General features: G+C 39.5%; 1 protein-coding gene across 5 annotated transcripts in view; it reads right to left on the bottom strand.

The window, feature by feature from the left end:
• The window catches only part of OMA1 (OMA1 zinc metallopeptidase), a 36,205-nt gene that overhangs the window by 15,381 nt on the left and 604 nt on the right, over positions 1-20,220 (bottom strand). For 3 of the 5 annotated variants that reach the window (XM_072997691.2, XM_072997692.2, XM_020789875.3), the window contains exons 2-7: positions 16,895-17,418; positions 13,876-14,104; positions 9,761-9,934; positions 8,881-8,988; positions 7,587-7,715; positions 1,937-2,011 (exon numbers count right to left, since the gene is read on the bottom strand). In XM_072997691.2, coding sequence (XP_072853792.2) covers positions 1,937-2,011; positions 7,587-7,715; positions 8,881-8,988; positions 9,761-9,934; positions 13,876-14,104; positions 16,895-17,382 — 1,203 coding nt within the window. In that variant the 5' untranslated portion in view covers positions 17,383-17,418. Of the gene's footprint in view, positions 1-1,936; positions 2,012-7,586; positions 7,716-8,880; positions 8,989-9,760; positions 9,935-13,875; positions 14,105-16,894; positions 17,419-19,894; positions 20,108-20,220 lie in introns of those variants that run through there. The other 2 variants (XM_020789876.3, XM_078392922.1) reach the window with 2 other exon arrangements.

The raw sequence follows: 20,220 nt of genomic DNA on the forward strand, positions 1-20,220 counted from the left end.
GAGACAATTTCTTTTTAATCCATACTTATTTTTTTAAGTTTTAAAAATAAAGCTACATGAGACAGTAACTCCAGTCATAAGGAAAAGACCCAGTGTCTGCCAATACAAGCTACTCTTGAAATGGAACAGGTGGCATTTGTGCACATATGTGAACATCAGAGGAGGAGATATCCAATTATGCTAAAGGAAGCAAAACCATCTGGGTTAAGATCTTGACCTTTACAGGCAAAGAAGGAACTGCTGCAGCAGTGCAGAAGAAATTGAAACAGACTTATAAAATGCTCTAGACAAAGAAACAAGGCACTGTAGGAAGACAAACAAGAGCTTTACTGGGTGGGAGGAATTTCTATTCGGCTTAAAAACCATACAGTGCTCTTTTTTGACCCAATCCACATGCGAAAACAGCAGTAAAAAATCAAGCTCTTTGAAAAATCTCATCTAACAAGCTGTTATTTATTTACATGTTGACAAGAATTCATTTAGCATCTGGTTACAGACCTGCTGTCCCTCCAGGGGAAGGGGGCCAGCCAAAATAATCTGGAGCATGTGTGGTTGATGGAGTCACATGCCCTGCCGTCCGTGTGGCCTGGGCCAAGCCGCATAGATGTAAACCACTTCGGAGCACCCTATACCTAGAAAACCTTGGGAGGGTCACTGTAAGCCAGAATTGACCTGATGGCACATTAAGAATGTTAACAGCTGATGTCAAAAGATTTTTAAGCAGTATAAAATAGAAATAAGTACAAGTCCTGATCTTATTGAGACTGGTGAGAGGAAAGCCCTGCCATCAAAGGATCATGGAACTGCCTCACTTACACAAGCACAGCTATCTCACAAATGTTGCATCCAACTCAGAAAGCCCACCTTATGTTTGGTGCAAGGAGGTAATGTATATCTCTGCGCACAAGCAGCGTAAATGCTTGCCTCCTTGAACAAGCAGTATAGACACCGTGCTGCTCGGTTCACTCTGTTATCAGTTTGCCTGAACAAGATCCTGGCCATTCAATAGAAAACAATGTGCAAAGCTATCTATAATGTTTACTTTGTTGGGAGAGGTAAAATACCTGCCAGACTAAACTACACCAGAATGGCTTTCAAAAAAGTATGTCTTCCACCTGTTCCTGGAAAAAATAATTGACGAAGTGTAGCGAAAACATCAGTAGCTTCACTCATTCCAGTGAATGAGATCAAGTCTGAAGTACACATGCGATCAATGTCAGAAAGGTGCTCGGGATTGTGAAGGATGTTGCTCCTATCACTACAGCAAATTTAACTAAACCACTGCAAAACCCAAGAAGGGGGTTTGTGGCAACGTGGTGAAAGAACTACTGTAATTCTCCAAGGAGCAGTTTCACATAAATGCATCTTGTGTTCTTTCATAGCTGCCACACCACACACATACTGTATGTACAGCCATTGAGACTACATGCTGTGTTATTTTTCACAGGTCTGTTTCAATACAGTCTGTCTAATTATCTTAATCATCTTAGAAATGCAGAGATCGAAGGGGCCCTATGGATCACCGAGTCCATCCCTTGTCAAGGAGGCATCGTGGGGAATCGAACCCCTCTGGCTCCACAGACAGATACCTAAGTAAGCGATCCCTGCTGTTTGTTCCAAGTTCAAGTTGATTGGTGAATAAACCAAATAAATAAAAGGCAATTGCTGAAGACTGCTCTGTTTAACTTTCATAACTGTTTTAGAACTGTATAATGCCTTTATGTTACCATAGTCTCTCGAGACTGAAGGATGCCTACACAAAAAGTAACCAAGATAAACCGAAATTCTAAAAATATACACTATTAACACTAGGTGGCAGTGCTGATACAGTTTGATTCCTATTCCCCCACTCCCTCCAATTTTTGTTGATGACTCCAGTCTATTTAAAATGAAATACGGGGAATCTCTACAACTGTATCAAAAGAAGTATTCTTACCTTAGCAGCAAACAGAAGTCCAATTTTATCTGCTTCAGCTTCTAAGGTCCTGCTATATGGTCTATTGAACAGTAACTGCAAGGGGGAAGAAAAACACCATAACTTTGTTCTTGCCTGTCTGCTTTTGTTTATCCAACCTATGTGTAATAAATAGAAAGGTTTCTCTATTCACTTTCTAATAAGTTTCAAAAAGAACCATTTTTCTGGTTAATTTAAGATATGACTCAATTTATAGCTGCATGAAAGGCACTGCTAAGTAGCCAAACATTTGACTTGCTGTATTCTGCAGCTTAGCACTAATTCCTATTATGATTCCTTAATTCTGATACAAGTACAGTTGTAATCAAAATTATTCAACCTCCACTGCAAATCAGATTTATTGTCAAAATTTACAGACTTTCAGCTGTTTGCAACCAACAAATCAAACGAAAAGCAATTGAAATAGCTCAACACAACTAATGATTCAAGTGGTTTCCCCAAATTCAACAAAAAATGCAATTTTAATGAATTTTACAGTCTCAAAATTATTCAAACCCCCTGAAAAGAATCCATCACAACAGCACAAATTTGAGAAACAGGTGTTTCCTCGTGCATAACTGATGCAACTAATCAAGGGCTTTATTAGTTGCACCGGGTCTGCTTGAGCTGCAACATATAAAATACCTGAACTGGCTATGGGGCTTGGTAAATGTCACATTTCTCTGCATGTTAGAAATATGGCTAGGTCAAAAGAATAGTCCTTGAGTGACGCCAGCAAGACTTGGTGGCAACAGGCACTGAGGTTTCGGTTTGCACAGTAAGGCGCGTACTACACGCAGAAGGGTTCCATGGCAGAACTCCAGGACATACACTACTACTGTCCCAAGATCACAAGAAAAGTTGGCTCCAGTATGTTCAGTATCACATAAATAAGCCACAGAGGTTTTGGGATTCTGTTCTGTGGAGTGGTGAAATAAAACTGGAACTTTTTGGCCTGATGGATCAGCGGTACGTCTGGAGGAAGAATGAAGCATATGCTGAAAAGAACACCCTGCCTACAGTTAAGCATGGTGGCGGCTCAGTGATGCTCTGGGGATGCTTTGCATCTTCTGGCACTGAAAACATACAGCATGTGGGAGGCAACATGGATTTACTGAAGCATCAGGAAATCCTAGGATAAATAATGCAGTCTGTGAGGAAGTTGAAGCTTGGCCATCATTGGACCTTCCAACAGGTCAATGATCCTAAGCATTGCTCAAACTCCACCAAGGCTTGGTTGCAGAAGTCCAGGAAAGTTCTACAGTGGCCATCACAGTCACCTGACTTGAACCCCACAGAAAATTTCTAGTGGTATGCGAAGAAGGTGGTTGCAGCACGCAAACCCAATAATTTTACAAAACTGGAGGCCATTGGTCATGAGGAATGGACTAAGATTCCTCAGGAACACTGCCAAAAGCTAGTGTCTGGTTCTGCATCTTGTTTGTAACAGGTCATAACAGCAAATGTGTGCTCTACTACGTACCAAAGATGCTTGCCACAAAGGGGCTGAATACCGTATTTTTCGCTCCATAAGACGCACCTTTCCATAAGACGCACCAATTTTTTAGGAGAAGAAAACAGGAAAATATAATCTGTTTTCTTAGCTCCATAAGACGCACAGACTTTCCACACCCCTGTTTTGTGGGGAAAAAGTGAGTCTTATGGTGCAAAAAATACAGTAATTCTGAGACTGAAGAATTCATGAAAAGTTGCATTTTCAGTTGCATTTGGGGAAACCACTGGAAGCATCTGCTGTGTTGACCTATTTCAATTGCTTTCACTTGCTTCATTGATTTTAAACATCTGTACATTTTGAGGATAAATCTGATTTGCAATGAGGGTTTAATAACTTTGTTTACGACTGTACATTTGTCCAACAATAATTTTAAAAAGATCTACTAGTCGATACAGCACAGAGTTGTAAGATATGCCCCAACATATCATTTTAACAAACTAAATATTTCTAAGATTTTGGTCAGCAACAAATCTCACGATGACTGGAAAATGCACACATGGAGAATAGGAAGCATTTCCAGTCGCAAGAGAAAGGTGGGGAACAAATCAAACAAAGAAATAAGTAACTACAACAAGCTAGATTTAAATCATTGCTGACTAATTCCCATCCACTAAGTGGAAGATTTCCATAAATTGCTTTGCCTCCTTGCTCAGGTTTGTACCAAATGTGCAGTTACGAATTCCAGTAATCCACCTAAATACGTAACACCCACATTTTGATCCTCCTCTCAGTGGCCTTGAAAGAAAGACCAGAATGTCTCATTTCTCCAAATGTTCTTCTCTGTTTCACAGCAATCTTTCAGACATTTCAAATTGGTATCATATGCCCCCCTAAAATTTTCTGTGAAACATTTATTTCCATCTGGCCTACAGACATAGACAGATAGACACATACATGGATGAGAGAAAGAGGCTTGGGACATAAGCCAGATGGAAAAGATGCGTTGGAATACTGTTGAATCAGAATGCATATAAGCAAATCTACATGCATATGCTTATTTAGAATTGTTTTCAAGTATCCAAGGAAAATGGAATTGATTTTTAAAAGAGAGTGGTAAGAAGAGGAGCCCAGTAGGGTGCAGTAAAGATCAGAGAGCCAGAATAAATCAAGGGTTGAAATGGCAGAGAATAACTGCCAGAAGAAGGGATGACTCCATATGACACATTTCCATCCTGAAGTCTGAAACTCCTGTCTAGATCGCATCTACCTTCCACCCAGCTCCTGAAATGTTGCTAAAAACTGCCTACACATTTTCAAAACCTCTGCACTAGAATTATGATTTAAAAAAAAAAAATCAACCTTTGTTAACAGGCTTTCTGACAGTTGCCCAAACCTATATTCCACAAGCCTCATTAATAACAAAGTGATGGCTGTGAAAGATACCCCACCCTACACTCTGTGCTGTTGCCATCCATTCATTCCCACTTCCTCATTTTCATCTTGAATTTTTCTACTATTAACTTTTGACAACACTGCCAAGCTTTGCTTTGTTTTCATGCCAAATTTATAACTGACCGTCATTTCAAATGAGTACTGTATCCTGTTTCTCACTTGAAATAATTCAAAAATCCCTGGGTTATTTTTGTTTGTTTGTTTTACAAGCTGCATATTTCAGGAGCATACTCCCCTCTTTTTCAAAGGGTTCAAAATAATATTGGCCATACTAAGATTTGGACATTTTTATGAACTACTCCCAGGATGCAGTTTTTCAAATAAATAAATAATATCTTGCCCTCACGTGGATCTCTTTTACCAGGAAGGTACTCCCCATACAGCTGTACATCATGTGAAAAATACACTCTTCTCAAAAGCTGCCGAGTTTTAATTTCACCAGGTGCCTATTAGTCTAGAGAGGATTATGAGCCAAACCAACAGAGACGGCCTATTAATTTCTCCTCCAGTCTAAGCCCTTTTTTAAAACCTCAAAACACATCCCCTCATAATTGTTTTTCTGGTTAAGTAAGGCATTCTAATATGGAAGGTTTCCCATGTTTTTCAAGCTTCCCTGTGTTCACTTCCAAATTTCACCAGGTTGGTTCCATTATTTCTTCCTGCCAGGAAGACCTATTCCCACAGCAGAGTCCGGCCCAGGCCATTCCCACTAACTGGAAAGGAAAGGCAAGTTCTGCTTATTTCTCCCTTTGTCTGCCTCCTCTTCCATGCTGTTTCAGAGGATGCCAAAACACGCAGGGTCATGTTTTGGATTATATCCCCAGATAACACCATGATCCTACTTGACAAGTATAGTTCACCAAATCTAACAGGCACTTTTCAATAAGTATTTAACTATTTAAATGCAATTATTAGCTGACACCCAGTAGTACATTACAACTAGAACAGACCCATTGAATCAGTGGAGATTTGGTGAGTCAACTCCTCTGCAAGTTCCATTGCTTCAATGGGCCTACTCTAATTGTGACTTACTACTTTCAGTCATTTATATTCAATTCGCACCTTCGGTCTTCTTATGTCATATTAATCTTTGTTGTTGTCAACACTACGGCCTAAATGCAACTGTTGTCTCAACTAAAGAAGAGCCACAGAATCAATGGGACTTTCTTAAGCTCTGTTTATTGAATAGCTCTCCCACAGATGGGAGTAACAATCCGATTTAGCCATGTTTCATCCTAAGTGTAAGTCTAATAGGGCCACACAGATAAACTGTTTTCAAGCTACCGAGTCATAATAAATGCCTATCATCTCCACAACAGTGATTGGGAACAAGTAGTTGCTGATATAAATGCCATGTTAGAAAAAGCAGTATCATACCCAGCTTAAAAAACTGTAGATACTACCAACTGTCAACCTGAGGATCATTGGTTTCTACTTAGTGCAAAATTTCTTGGCATACCTATTTTGCGTGTGGGGGGAGGGGTGATTTAAAAAGTACTACCCTAGGTATTTTCCATTTTTGGTACACAAAGTGAAAGGAAGTGCCAAAATGTGATATAAAGCAAAGAACTGGGTTTGGCAACATGTGCACTATAAAGAAAACATGGTGCTGAAGCATCGTTTATCATCCTGACAATCCTCTTGGCCATTTTAGGTTAGGAGACTGAACTGCCTTTTCCTACATCTCTGATTGCGCTCCTGATTGGCAGGAAGTTCAAGTGCAATAAGAAAATTTGCAGGGAAAGCAAGACTATTTATTCTATTCTCTGTTTCTGGGTAATAATCGTTGTAACACTAAGCCAAATGAAGCCAAGTCAAAGGATCTCAAGGCGCTCAATGTTCTGTATTGAGTGTTTCAGGTATCAGAGTTTTGCACAAAGACATTAAAATAGCACAGCACTGGCTCAACGGAAGTTAAAAAACCTAGATCATATTTAAATTGTTCAATCTAAACCTTTAAAAACACTAAAAGGAATTTAAAAAAAGAAGGAAGTTCAATTGCAAAATGCATGCCATTCTTCAGTGAATAAACACTGCAGGTGATGAATGTTCTAGTAGAATTTAAATTATTGATTTTAGGCAAGTATATTCCACTGAGTAGTATGCCCGAGGCCACTAGAATGAGTTTATAAGAAAAATATTACTGATTCATAGCAGCAGTCAGGGAACTGACTTAATACTCCATTTCCTAACATTCATCCAAAGTTCAGAAGTTCTTGTATTCTTCATGAATCAGACCAATCATTTTTCAGAAACTACTGACTAACACTAAAGCCACCAGGGTATATTTGATTTGAATCATTATTTAAATTTAAAAATCAAACTTTTTTGATAATTTAAATAAAAGATTTAATTTTAAATCATGATCACGATTTAAATCAATTCGATTTTTTAAAAAATCACTGATTTTTATCCACCTTGAAAACCACCTTGAGATGCACATAGTACACAAATGCATGGGCCTGCCTCCGTCATGAGTTCCCTGTAATATTGTATATTTAAGCAGACTGACAGTGTTCTTTATAACCTCTTCACAAATGAAAAGTCATACCAAAACTATTCATATTCAAACTGACATGAACCTAAGAGCACAGTCCCAAGGTCTACTATCATGGGCACCAACTTGTTCAGACCTTGAAAATGTGACTGGCTGGGACACGACTCTTAAGAATCCTCCAGCTAGCATGGCCACTACACAGAGAATGCAAAAGCTGATGAGCTTACCTCCTGGAATCTGGCCTGGATCCATTGGCTTATTATTGCTAAACTGTCTCGGGGACAGACAGCCCAGATCATTGTAAGAAGAATGAGTGACAGGAAATCCAAGATATGTTCCACGCTTCCCTTCTCGGCCTGAAAAAAATAGTTGGTTGGTTGTGTTTTTTTAATTATGTGGTAATTTTATATAGATATCGGCATAACATTCTATATTCAATCATTAGTTAAAGGAAGTACAAAGAAAAAAAATTAAAAACCACCCTCCAACTTGTCAACATGAAAGCTGTTGGAAGGCAGAAAGGAAAGGAAAAGATACCTAAAACCTCTGACAAAACTACCTTCAGAATAAAATTTGAAGAAGATTCAGATTAAAGGCATATCCTTGCTCAACTGTGGAGAAAGATAGCCTACACAATCCACCTTACAACAAACACAGTGAGTGTTACGCTTAAGCCACTGTCACGATTTGAGCTACCACAGCTAAGTATATCATGGGCTTGTCATACAGCAACTATCCTGCCAAAGGGAAAGAATTGGTGGCAGCTGTCGCGTTGCCCAAAAGCTTTAATTCTCATGGCAAAAGTAGCACAAGCCACTAGGTCTTCTTCACAGCCAACCCACAGAGACATTTCACAGAAAGATTTGTTTTAATTGTGTGTACAAAAATACTTCAAAGAACTCATTGCCAGAAAAAAAAGAGTGGTTGCTATAAAGCCGAGATAGGGGACAGCTCCCACCAACCCCACACCATCACCTATGCTGGCTAGGCCTTAACAGGTGCAGTCAAGCAACATTTGAAAGGTAACATGTGCCCCCACCCACCCGTCATAAAACAGTTCTGAGACAAACTAGAAAACCTGACTGCCATGTTGTACCAACAGAAGGAGCAATAAGGAAGAGTCTTTTCCTTAAATAGCAGGTGTAAAACCCATTAACAATGAAAGTATGCCATTTCTGGGTCACCACGGCAGTTTTCAAGACATTTTAACAGTGAATAAAGGATTCTTCTTAATAGGACACAACTGAAAATACAGCCCAAAGCGCAAGATAGATACTGGCAGAACTCTCTTTTCTGTGTTGGTTCCCACGAAGAGTAAGCCCTGTTTAGCGGCACTGCACATCCCTAGATTTTTAATTATGGTCATTCATTAAATAACACCCCACACGGAGCACTAGTTATAAAACTTTAAGAAACAAACGAGACAGTGAACTTTATACGCCTCCATACTGGCAACCACCCCCACAATTCCACTTTGTGAGAATTTCTTGTATTATTATTATTTGAAGAAGCAATGCTTACCGCATGTCCCAGGACAGCATGAGCCATTTCATGTCCCAAAATGAAAGACAGCTGATTGATATCTGACACAGCATTAAAAATGCCAGTAAAAAGAAACACCTGTCCATTCTGCAGGGAAAAAGAAAAGAAATATACAGTGGAACCTCTACTTACGAACGTCACTACCTACGAACAATCCAACTTACGCAGGAAGGCTTTAAAATGCAGTTTTAAATGGAGTTTTTAAAAGGAGTCTACTGTAGAGTAAGGCTCCCCCTCCTTGTCTTCTCTCTCTCTTCTCTCTTTTTGTGCTTAACAGCACAAACCTTTGTCTGAGGGGTCTGTGTGCCCCAGTGATGACCTTTCTTTCTTTCTTTCTTTCTTTCTTTCTTTCTTTCTTTCTTTCTTTCTTTCTTTCTTTCTTCTTCTTTTCCCCATTGTTCCATCCCTCCTCCCCCTTCCCCTGTCCCTTTTTTAAGCTAAAAGGTGCTTGGTTTTCTTTAAAAGGTGCTTGTTTTTAAAGGTGTTTGGGTTAAAAGGTGTTCCCTCCCCTGTCCCTCCTTTCCTGCCCTTTTTTTGACCTAAGTTCATTTTAGGTCAAAAGAAGAAAAATTCTCCCCCTAGTGGTAGAGGGCGGATTAACCGGCTTTGCATTTGTTCCTATGGGAACTAATGCTTCGACTTAAGAACGGCGCCTCTAGATAAGAACCAAAAACAGCCGGAACAGATTAAATGGTTTTCAATGCATTCCTATGGGAAGTTTTCCTTCAACTTACGAACGTTTCAACTAACGAACATCTTCTGGGACAGGCTAAGTTCGTAAGCAGAAGTTCCGCTGTACTGTGAACAAGCTGTTGTTTGATGACTTATCACTTTACCTTTGTTTTCAATACCTACTTACGGGAAGTACGAAAACATTCATGTTTGGATGTTCCACCACATGGACAGTCCATTGAAACTCAGAGACTTCTGGGATATCTTTATTGCTTTCAGCCAGGTGAATAACAGTATTTTTGACTGCCTGGTAAAGAGGGTCGGTTTCTGGAAGCATTTCGTTTTTATATTCTTCTACCCACTGGAATTTAAAAAAAGAGCAGAAAAAAGGAGGACACAGTATATTGGTTGTATCAGAAAAAAACTGCAATAGAGACAAACAAAATACATGAACATCCATGGGAAATTTTTTTTACTGCAATAAACATAGAAGTTAATCCAATTCACAGAGCTAAAGGTCTAACACCATGTTAAGTCTTGTCTGGGACAAATAATATTTTATGGGAAAGAAATGTAAGGATTTACTCAAATAAAAAATGCTTAAGAAAATGCTTAAGAAAAATAACAAATAATAAGGCACATGCATTATAAAATAAGGGGAAGTATTTTTCTATTTTATGGAATAAAAAAGGAAGAGAGATACCCTTAAACTCTGCTGTCTTTCAATTCTTTTAATCAAAGAGAGAGAGAAAATCTTTAAACTTAAAGGCCAGCAAAGTTACATGTGTTTCTCCTATCACCAGTTCATCAAACAGAGCTTGGAAAATGTTAATGGACTACACCTCCCAGATCTCCACCAGAGCAGTACTGATAGCCTTGTACTGTCCAAACTTCTTAGAGCCAGCTCTGTTAGTAAATATTTCCTCACTCAGAAGGAAGGAGTGCTGCTTCCTCTGCACTGGAACCACTGTTCCTGAGTAATTGACAGCCAACAGACAACTATTTATTCATTAATTCATTTTCTATCCCATCTTTCTCCCTGTAAGGAGGATCATGTAAGCTTACAAATGATTTAAAAACACAAATATTAAAGCAATTACAAATATAATAAATCAGACTGCAAAAAACCCCAAAATCATGAAAAAGGTACTAAACAAAAATTATTTTCAAAAAAAAAATTTAAAACACTTTTTAAAAAAAAGATAACTCTCCTCTTACAATCCTTTCCTCATCAGCATACATAATAAAAACCTGCCTGATAATGCCCTTGCCTGCCAGCAAAAGAACAGGAGGGCTAGGGCCAGCCTTGTATCCCATCGGAGAGAGTTCTACAGCTGGGGAGCAGCCACCAAAAAGGCCCCGTCACACATCTGTGAAGGTGGCGGGAACAAAAGAAAGGCTTCTCCTAAAGATCTTGCAACCTATGGAAGCTGATATGATGAGCTACCGTCCCTCAAACAGCCTGAGCCAAGTTGTTTAGAGCCAAACCTGCACTTTGAATTGTGCCTGGAAACAAGACAAGTTGCCAAGGAACTTGGCAATAAGGATTTTCTGTTTTCCCTGAACCAGCTCCATGTGCAAATGTTAATGGGTCTGCTGGTAGGAAAAAAACAGAAAGCATCTCATCAAACCATACAGTGGACCCTCGACTTACAGACGGCTCCACTTACAGACTTTATGAGTTACAGACTTCTATGGCTGCAAAATTTAGGTTCGACTTGCAGCCAGAGAATCAACCTACAGACTGGAAAAAACAACCAAAATGGAACAAAAACGGCCAGTTATGGATTAATCGGTTTTCAATGCATTGTAGGTCCATGGAGCCTCGACCTACATACTTTTCAATCTGCAGCCACTGTTCCAATACGGATTAATTCCGTAAATTGAGGGTCCACTGTATATTCTTTACCAATGCAAAAGGTTTTTAAAGTTTCACCAACCTTTTTTTTCATCATTATGTTTTGTACTAATCTCCAAGTTATGGACTGCTTGATTGATTGCTTGTATATTTATTTCTAACGTACCATTTATCACCAGATATCAAATGGGGTCACAATCAATGAAATCACCACAGTATAATCTGAAACATTTTTAAACACTTTAATACATGGTATACATGTGCACCAGATCCTGAAGCTGAGGCTCCAGTACTTTGGCCATCTCATGAGAAGAGAAGACTCCCTGGAAAAGACCTTGATGTTAGGAAAGTGTGACGGCAAGAGGGGAAGGGGACGACCAAGGATGAGATGGCTGGACAGTGTCTGCGAAGCAACCAACATGAAATTGACACAACTCTGGGAGGCAGTGGAAGATAGGAGGGCCTGGCGTGCTCTGGTCCATGGGGTCACAAAGAGTCGGACACGACTTAAACGACTAGACGACGAGACAATACATGTGCACATGTACATTAATCTGCAAGGAACTAACATCTACGCATAACTGGTGTAGCTTTGGAATTCAAAATACTTTCTCAAATCTTCTCTGAAAACACACATTTTTGTGCCAGAATACAGAAACCATTTCTTAAAGCATGTCTGCACTGCTTTTGGGATGGGGTGGGGAAGAGATGTATTAACCTCCAGTTCATGAATGAATCTCTAACCCACATCTGATTGCACTTTCCCCAAAAGCTGATGTATTTACAGTAGATGCAAACCATGTCAGTTTACCATGGATCTATCCCAAAGATGATTTAGCATACTGCATTCTTCTTGCAACATCTACAACATAACATACATCTAGTCTATCTAATCAGTTCTAACATAATATTCGGTGACATTTTATACTGAAAAAATGAACACAAAGGAAGCAAACCTCAGTCTAAGGTGCAGAAAAATTCTAACAGTGTAAAACAGACACCACTTTCCATGTCTGAACCATTCTAGTTCAGATTTAAATATATTTCAAAACAATATAAACGTAGATCCAGTTGGTTTTTATTAAATAAATACCGATATGTAGGTTTAGCTATGAACTTCCAAAATGATATGACTGTTCGAATTTTATTTTTTGTTTTTCCAGTATGGCAACTTCTGCTTATAAGGAATTTGACTACTGCACAAGACTGAAGAGAAATGGCTGACTTTTATATTTTCAAAAATGGAAGGCATCTCAATCATCAGATACTCGTTAGTCCTCATGGGTTCTTGGAACAATCAGACACCTTTCTACTGAGAGTGCAGAGTAGACACAAGATGGAGGACAGTATAAAGATACCTCCTACTATTCAATACATCAAGTTCATATCAGGATGCATCTGGACAAGAATAGAATAATAGAAAGGCTATTCTATTCTTAATAAAATAGCCTTTCTATTAAGGAAACTGGAAATGGGCTGGACCGTTACCCTGTCTGCATGGTACGTGGACCTGGTTTAGCTGCAGCTGAACAGAGCTACAATACTGATTTTCCAACATTCTGAATGTCATTATGAGTGTCTACAGAAAGAGAAGGCTCTCGGCTTCAGAAACTCACTCGCCATGCATGGACAGGAACAGAAACAATGAGAGCAGATGGGGCCAGTATTCCTGCCCCTTTCACATGTTCACTATACACATTTTAACCAAAGGCTTGAACAGAGCACTAGAAGAGCCTGAGCCATTTAAATCTACAGCTCTTCCTCTCTAGTTTAACTACATGCCAATCTATTCCCTTTGTCTAATGAAGAGATCTAGAAAACCTGACTGCCATGTTGTACCTATTTATAGATCTGATTAAAAGTGCCTGATTGTAAACAATTCTTACATACCAGAACAGCTTATTTTAATTTATATAGAAGAGGGACATGTTTTAAAAAAATTGTTTAAAGTTATACACCAAGACATCTCCAACATTCTTATTCACCCTACGTAATTCCCAGTTTCCTGAAAAGGAAATCATGACAGCTAAACTATTTTAACTTAGGAATAGACTTGGACTGGTGTTTAGGACTGAGATTTGTTTTTAAAAATTAAATACAGTAAAATTATCTTTTCCTTTCCATATGAAGATGTATTAGAGAAGTTTTAAAATATAAGATGCTGAGATTGATACTGCACAACATGGGGGAGGTTGGCTCAAAAATTCTCCTTCTGCCCTACAAGGGTCATGAGATGCCCCCAAGCACTCTGGAGCTCCCAACAACTCATTTTTTCTTTTCATTTAAAATATTCAAATGGTATTCTTAAGATCTGGGACAAATTCTCTTTAACAAAGGTCAGTTCATCCACCAATCCATATCTTATGAATTATGTAAAAGGCAAGGGCAATTTTCAAAAGAAAATACTATTTTGGGTGGTTCGACTTATTTTAACAATTACCTACCATGCTATACTCAATCTGCGATAATTCAGCATATTGTTCTTTCCTAAACACTAGAAGCCGTACACGTCCAGTGAGGGGTGTCTCCTCCAAATGAGTACAATAAAATATGATAAATATAATTCCAAAGCCACTCAGTCCAAGGGCTATTTTCCATTTATTTCTTCTCGCAGCTTCTTTAAATAATTCCTTCTTGTTTGGAGGAAGAGCACGCCACCATTTTCTTATACTCCTGAAAGGCACAAATTTTACCATGTTCAAGTAAGCTTGGGCAAACAGAATCCTCCCTCTAAAGACCCATTCTCATCAGTGCATGGTGTTTTAACGTTAAAGGATCAAACCAGAATTAAAACGGCTCTTCCTTAATTAAAAAGGTACAACCAAGATCCGGAGTAGGGGCATGCCGTTCAGACCTTTAGGACTACACACCCCATGTTTCCCCATTCTGGCAGTTCCACCTGAGAGACAGACACTTAAAGACCCAAATACAAATGCGACTCAACTGGGAGAAAGGCCTAAGCATGAAGGCTTTGTGACCTAACTAAGCCTATATTAGCCTAAGCTTCCTGTTCAGAAAGGAAGCTGCCCTCTACATTATTTCTGTCACATTATAAGCAGATGAAACTTTCTGTTCAACCAAAATACATGGAGACTAGGGACTGATAACTGGAACAGAATCACAGATAGCTTGCCCACTATCCTTAGCAAGTAAAACACTGAAGTTGTAGTTACAGTGGGGTCTTGACTTGAGAACTTAATCCGTATTGGAAGGCGGTTCTCAAGTCAAAAAGTCTGTAAGTCAAGTCTCCACTGACCAACAGTGCATTGAAAACCGATTAATCCCGTAACAGGCCGTTTTTGTTCCATTTTGGTTTTTTTTTGGTCTGTAAGTCAAATCTCAGTCTGCTAGTCAAACCTAAATTTTGCGGCCAGAGAAGTCTGTAACTCAAAAAGTCTGTAAGTCAAGCCGTCTGTAAGTCAAGGGTCCACTGTATTTAAAAAGGAACTTTGCACGTATGCACATTTGAATGGGAAGGCGCACAAACAGGATCAGCCTGTGCATACAGGTGCCCACTGAGCTGAAAATATGCATAGGAGAGCTTAGATATGTCTCCCCACCCCACTCCATTGCAATTCTCAAAGCCCCACAGTCAACTCAGGTCAATGTTTAATGGGTGATCTGCAGAGCTATAGTCCAAAAAAGGCAGTTTTTTACAACCACTGCTATAAATAGCAATGTTTGACAAAGGAAACTGCTTTCAAAACTACAGAAAGGTTTCAAATGTAATTGCCACCCAGCAGGGAGGTGGGAGTGGAGGGTCACCATCAGCTTTTCGAAATCAGAAAATCTATTGGCCTAGGCATAAGCTCCTTGTATGAGCCTGAACAATGCACTTCATGATCAGTATACTTTTCCTTTTTTGCAGTAGTTCTCCACGCAACTACTACGGTGAAATAGTAAACACCAACCACTCCAGAGCTTAGAAAGTTATTTTTAAGAAAATGAACACAAGAATTTCCTAAAGTTGTAAGAGCAGGAGGATGCTCTGGGCCAGATATGGATGACTTCGCCTGTTGTCATATTTGTTCTTCCTAAAAGTAATTCTGTAAGCACAAAAATCTGCCATTTCCTAAATCAACTGCAACACAGGTACATGCATAATGGACAGTACCTAGATTTCTGCAACCCTCTCATTCTTTTTATGAAATGGAAGATCACATGAACTGAATTTATCAGCACATGGTGATAGGGTGCATATCAACATAAGCTTGTGTCTTATGATGCATCATACACGCACCACTGTAACCCTCTTGCATACCCACTGTATCACAACACAACATTGTCCTTGATGAGTGAACTGATGAGCTGCAGACAAAATGATTGAAGACAATACATTTCCCAAATCAAGTGAATTTCACTCAAGCTCTGCAAAGTGCAACAAGCCACCAAAGAAACAAAATGAACTCAGTTATTTACAACTAAGGAAAGCAAAAAAACTATCAACAAGGAAAAGTTGCACAAGAATATGTTTCTCAACAAAACAGGCAAATAAATGATCACATTTACTATAAGCATATAAGTAATGAAAAAATGCAATAATGTGTCTTACTCATGATATTTGGAAGATGAACCGCTATTAGAGCGAGAACTAAAAACACAGGAGCACATAAGGTTTAAAGCATAAGCTGGGTGTTATTTCAAACAACTAATACCTACAGCACAATTATTCTTCCCATGTGTTTTTTTCCTAATGTGAGTAACAATGTGATATGCTAAACTTCAGCTATACTGTACATATTGCATAGGAACTTCATAAATATCAGGTACCACTAAATTGCCTGTATTTGGCAGATAAAGGAAGTGTTCAACCCTTAAGGTAACTCAAATTTAATTAAGAGAAGCAGATAATCGACAAAACAAAGTGTTAGCAAGAAGAAGCAAGAGCTGCTTTCAAGTCTTACAGACACATCAAAATATTTAGGAATACTAATGCATACTCTAAGTGTTCAATCTGCACAGGAAAAACAGGTGGTAAGGAGCAACATATGAATGGGCAGCGCTCACTCTCTCATTCCTACCAACTTCTGTCAACCCAAGACTCCAAGAATTGCAATTGCTATTATTGGTCTTGTAACTGCTTATTTCTTCAGCCAAGAGACAATGCTGCAAAGTACTTGGAGGGGAGGGGGATGATATGATGTTAGTCTGGCATCATTTGCTGGATGATGTGGGATGAGGACACATTAGTTCAGGCCTTGGTAATGTGTTGAACTACAGCTCCCATAATCCCTTGGGGCTACTTATGGTGGCTACAGCTGAGCAAAGTTGTAGTCCAACTGCATTTGGAGGGACACAGGTCCCCCATCTCCATTCCAGTGCAATCTCCAGTTTAGTAAACAGCTTAAGAAACTGCATTCCACTCAAACATTTTCATCAACTATCTGGAAGCCTCCTTAGCTCTGTCTTAAGGATGCCACAAACTTTACAATTAGTTATTTCCAGAGTGACATTAATATTTACCTTCCAAGGATGATAGCAAAAAGTTTCTGAATTGGCTTCAAGACCGTCCACACGAGAAGTGGAGGAACAGCTTTCAATGCTGATGAGACATGAATGGGCCTGAAAACCTGGACACTCTGACCAGTACCCAAGTTCTGTAACTTCTGTAAAGAAAGTCTTCCAAATAATGCTTCCTTTGCCTTTTGTGGAGAGTAAAAATAAGGCCTTCTACAACAGCTGTGTGGAATTTTGCACAGTCCTTCATTCTTAGGATTCAAAAGATACTCCTGGCTTTTGTTAAAAAGGTTTTTCTTGATGATGGAACTTTCAGTCATAAAATAGTATCTGAAGCTGCTGCTCTTATTCCATGACTGGTCCTTAGTCACGTGACACCGATGACCATTCAAGGCTTCAGTAGAAATTGTGTAAGGATTACTCCACTTTCCCCAACTGGTCAGCGATTTCAGCTGAATTAAAACACAGTTCCTTGAACCACTGAGGCTAGCCATTCTTCCTCTCTGTCTCTCATGTGTTCAACTGTTGTTCTAAATTAAGAGTCAAAATAGAAAACAAAACATTACTGCAAAGACAAGATGCAAATGTTAAGTATACATAGGACACTACATTCATGTGCCCTTTTTCGTTTGTGGGGAGGGATGCAAAGACCTTTCAATAATTAGACTTTGTTTAGGAAGCCTTGGAGTGGGTCTCTCCAGTCACAATGAGCAATTGGAAACAGCAGTCCCATTTGGATTATCATAAGGTTTATGAAGACAGTGTTCCCATTTGGATGACTGTAAGATGTACTCTCACCCCTAACTTTACACACGTCTTCATTTCTGGTTTGTACTCTCTACTTGCGAGCAGGATGGATTTAATTTAAATCACGAGTTTAAACGTTAAAAAAAAAATACAATCTCATTCAAAAATGTATTTTTAAAATTTAAATTGTGATTTAAATCTTTTTTTTTTTTTTAAAAATCATTTATTATTATCCACCCTGCTTGCAAGCAAGATTGGCCATTTTTCTCTTTCTTTAAATCAGTCTTAGGCTACGTGAACCTACTGTTTTTCTTTATAGTTTTTACTTCTTGTATCTGAAGGGTCACAGACATTTTCCCCATCCATAGGGTAGGCAATAGAGTCACCTGGGCCACCGGTTCTTAACCTTGGGTTACTCAGGAGTTTTGGACTGCAACTCCCAGAAGCCTTCACCACCAACTGTGCTGGCCGGGGTTTCTGGGAGTTGCAGTTCAAAAACATCCGAGTAACAAAGGTTAAGAACCACTGACCTGGGCTATGGCTCTCTTGACATTACTGGACTCCAACTCCCAGCAGCCCCAGCCAAGATGGCCAGTGACCAAAGATTATAGCACCCAAAGGTGATATCAGAAATAAGGACAGGCAGAATATACACGGTCCAAAAGTAGAAAGAATCAGTCTAAAGAATGTGCCTTGTACTGATAGGCCTGATAGGAGAAACTCTTTTTGAACAGCATACCTTCTGAAAAGCATGCTACAATCGAAAAGGAAAAAACAATTAGTAATATCCAAAGAAACTGCACCAGAGCACAGACAGAGTTCTGACTCCTGTCCTCTGAAGATGCTGGCCACAGAGACTGGCGAAACGTTAGGAAGAACAACCTTCAGAACACGGCCAAAGAGCCCGAAAAACCCACAACAACCAATTAGAAATATATTGAACATTCAACCCATGACATATTTGAATTCCTGTCTCACACTATGCATTAAAATATAGTTTTCAACATTATTCCTCCACTACACCCAGAGTGTGTAAGGCTCTTTTTCAAGCTGTAGTTCACCTACAGAATTGTATATACAGTAAATACCAGTTATATATTAAGCAGGAGAAGATATATATAACCAGCATTACATATAGGGAATGTAAGGGGATAGACCCTAAGTATGAATCATAACCCAGGCCTGTTGATCTTATTTTTTTATACGTAGTTCCTCAAACAAAACTGACTCTGAATATAGTGAGGTGATTAACTGAGTGTTTGAAACTGCAGTCTAAGAAGAGGAAAAGGAGAGGTGAAGAAACCTTTAAACTTATTCCATCAGCCTCTACATTTGTTACAAAAATAAATAAAAGTACAGTAGTGTACTTCAAAGTAGTGCCAGGAAATGTGGCTGTCAGGAGGAAAAGAAAGTGCCCTGCCAAGTAGCAGAAACAAAAGGAAGTGATGAGCTAGTTAGTACAGCACTGTTTAAGGAGCACCTAAGACTATGATCTATTACCTCATATAAAAGATAGTGGTGCCCCGCATAGTAAGCGCACCGTTTAACGACGAATCCGCATAACGAGGGGTTTGGGGCCATCGCTGGAGAGATCGGCTAGTGATGGCCCCTATGGGGAAAAATCGCTTTGCGACGATCGCGCAGACGTGATCGCCGCAAAGCCCCCATTTGTACGTATGATGCTAAACAAATTTGTTATGAATGCTGTTCCTAGCATTCAGCGTTTCTCAAGAAAAACACTGTTTCTGCTTATTTTTAATCTTAAATATCTTTGTTACACTCTGCATTCAAGTTTAATTTCATATCACATTTTTTGTTGTTCAAAAGACAAAAAATATGTTTCAGTATGTTTGGGGAGCACAAAGACGAGAAACTGAGTTTGCCAAAGTTTATTTTTTTTTCCCCGCCTTTAAAGGGGCGGGCTAAAAGTCTAATAATAAATAAAATAAATAGAGTGCAAAGACCTATGGGGAGAATAACACAAAAGGGCGTGTTTTTTTCCATCTAAATTCCGAGTTAAATTTTCACGTTGTTCATTCATTAAAGTAGGTGGGATGTTTGTGTTTACGTCAGAACTATCCCCACTAATTCCTTCTCCGCCCTTCTAAAAATCAATGAGAACTGCAAAGCACAACCTACTCGTTATCGCAACAAAAACACAAGGGCAGAGAGGCCTGGTGCTCCGCTAAAGGTAACACCCGACTAAACTTGCGTGTCGGCTTTCCGGGATTCCGCGGGCGGTTCCTTTTCCCACGTTACCTCTTCCAGCACCAGGTGAGGGAGCAGGGCTCTGCTCCTCCTGCAAAGGAGGGGAGCTGCCCTCACTTCTTGGGTCTTGACCCTATAAAATTCACATATGGATTTCCCAACCCAATGAGAGCAAAACAGCCTCTTTTTTTCCGGGGTTGCCCCTTTGGTCCAAAATGGAGCAAGACCCATCCGCGCATACACACAGCAGCAGCAACGCTCCTCTAGAATTCCGGGGGGGGGAGGAAGTTCACAGGGAACAGAGACGAGTATCCGGTGGTCAGTCTCAGCTAAAGGAGACCCACTGGCTCAGTGGCATTTACGCCCCTCGGGACTTA

Source organism: Pogona vitticeps, chromosome 4 (assembly GCF_051106095.1).
Source record: "Pogona vitticeps strain Pit_001003342236 chromosome 4, PviZW2.1, whole genome shotgun sequence".
Lineage (NCBI taxonomy): Eukaryota > Metazoa > Chordata > Lepidosauria > Squamata > Agamidae > Pogona > Pogona vitticeps.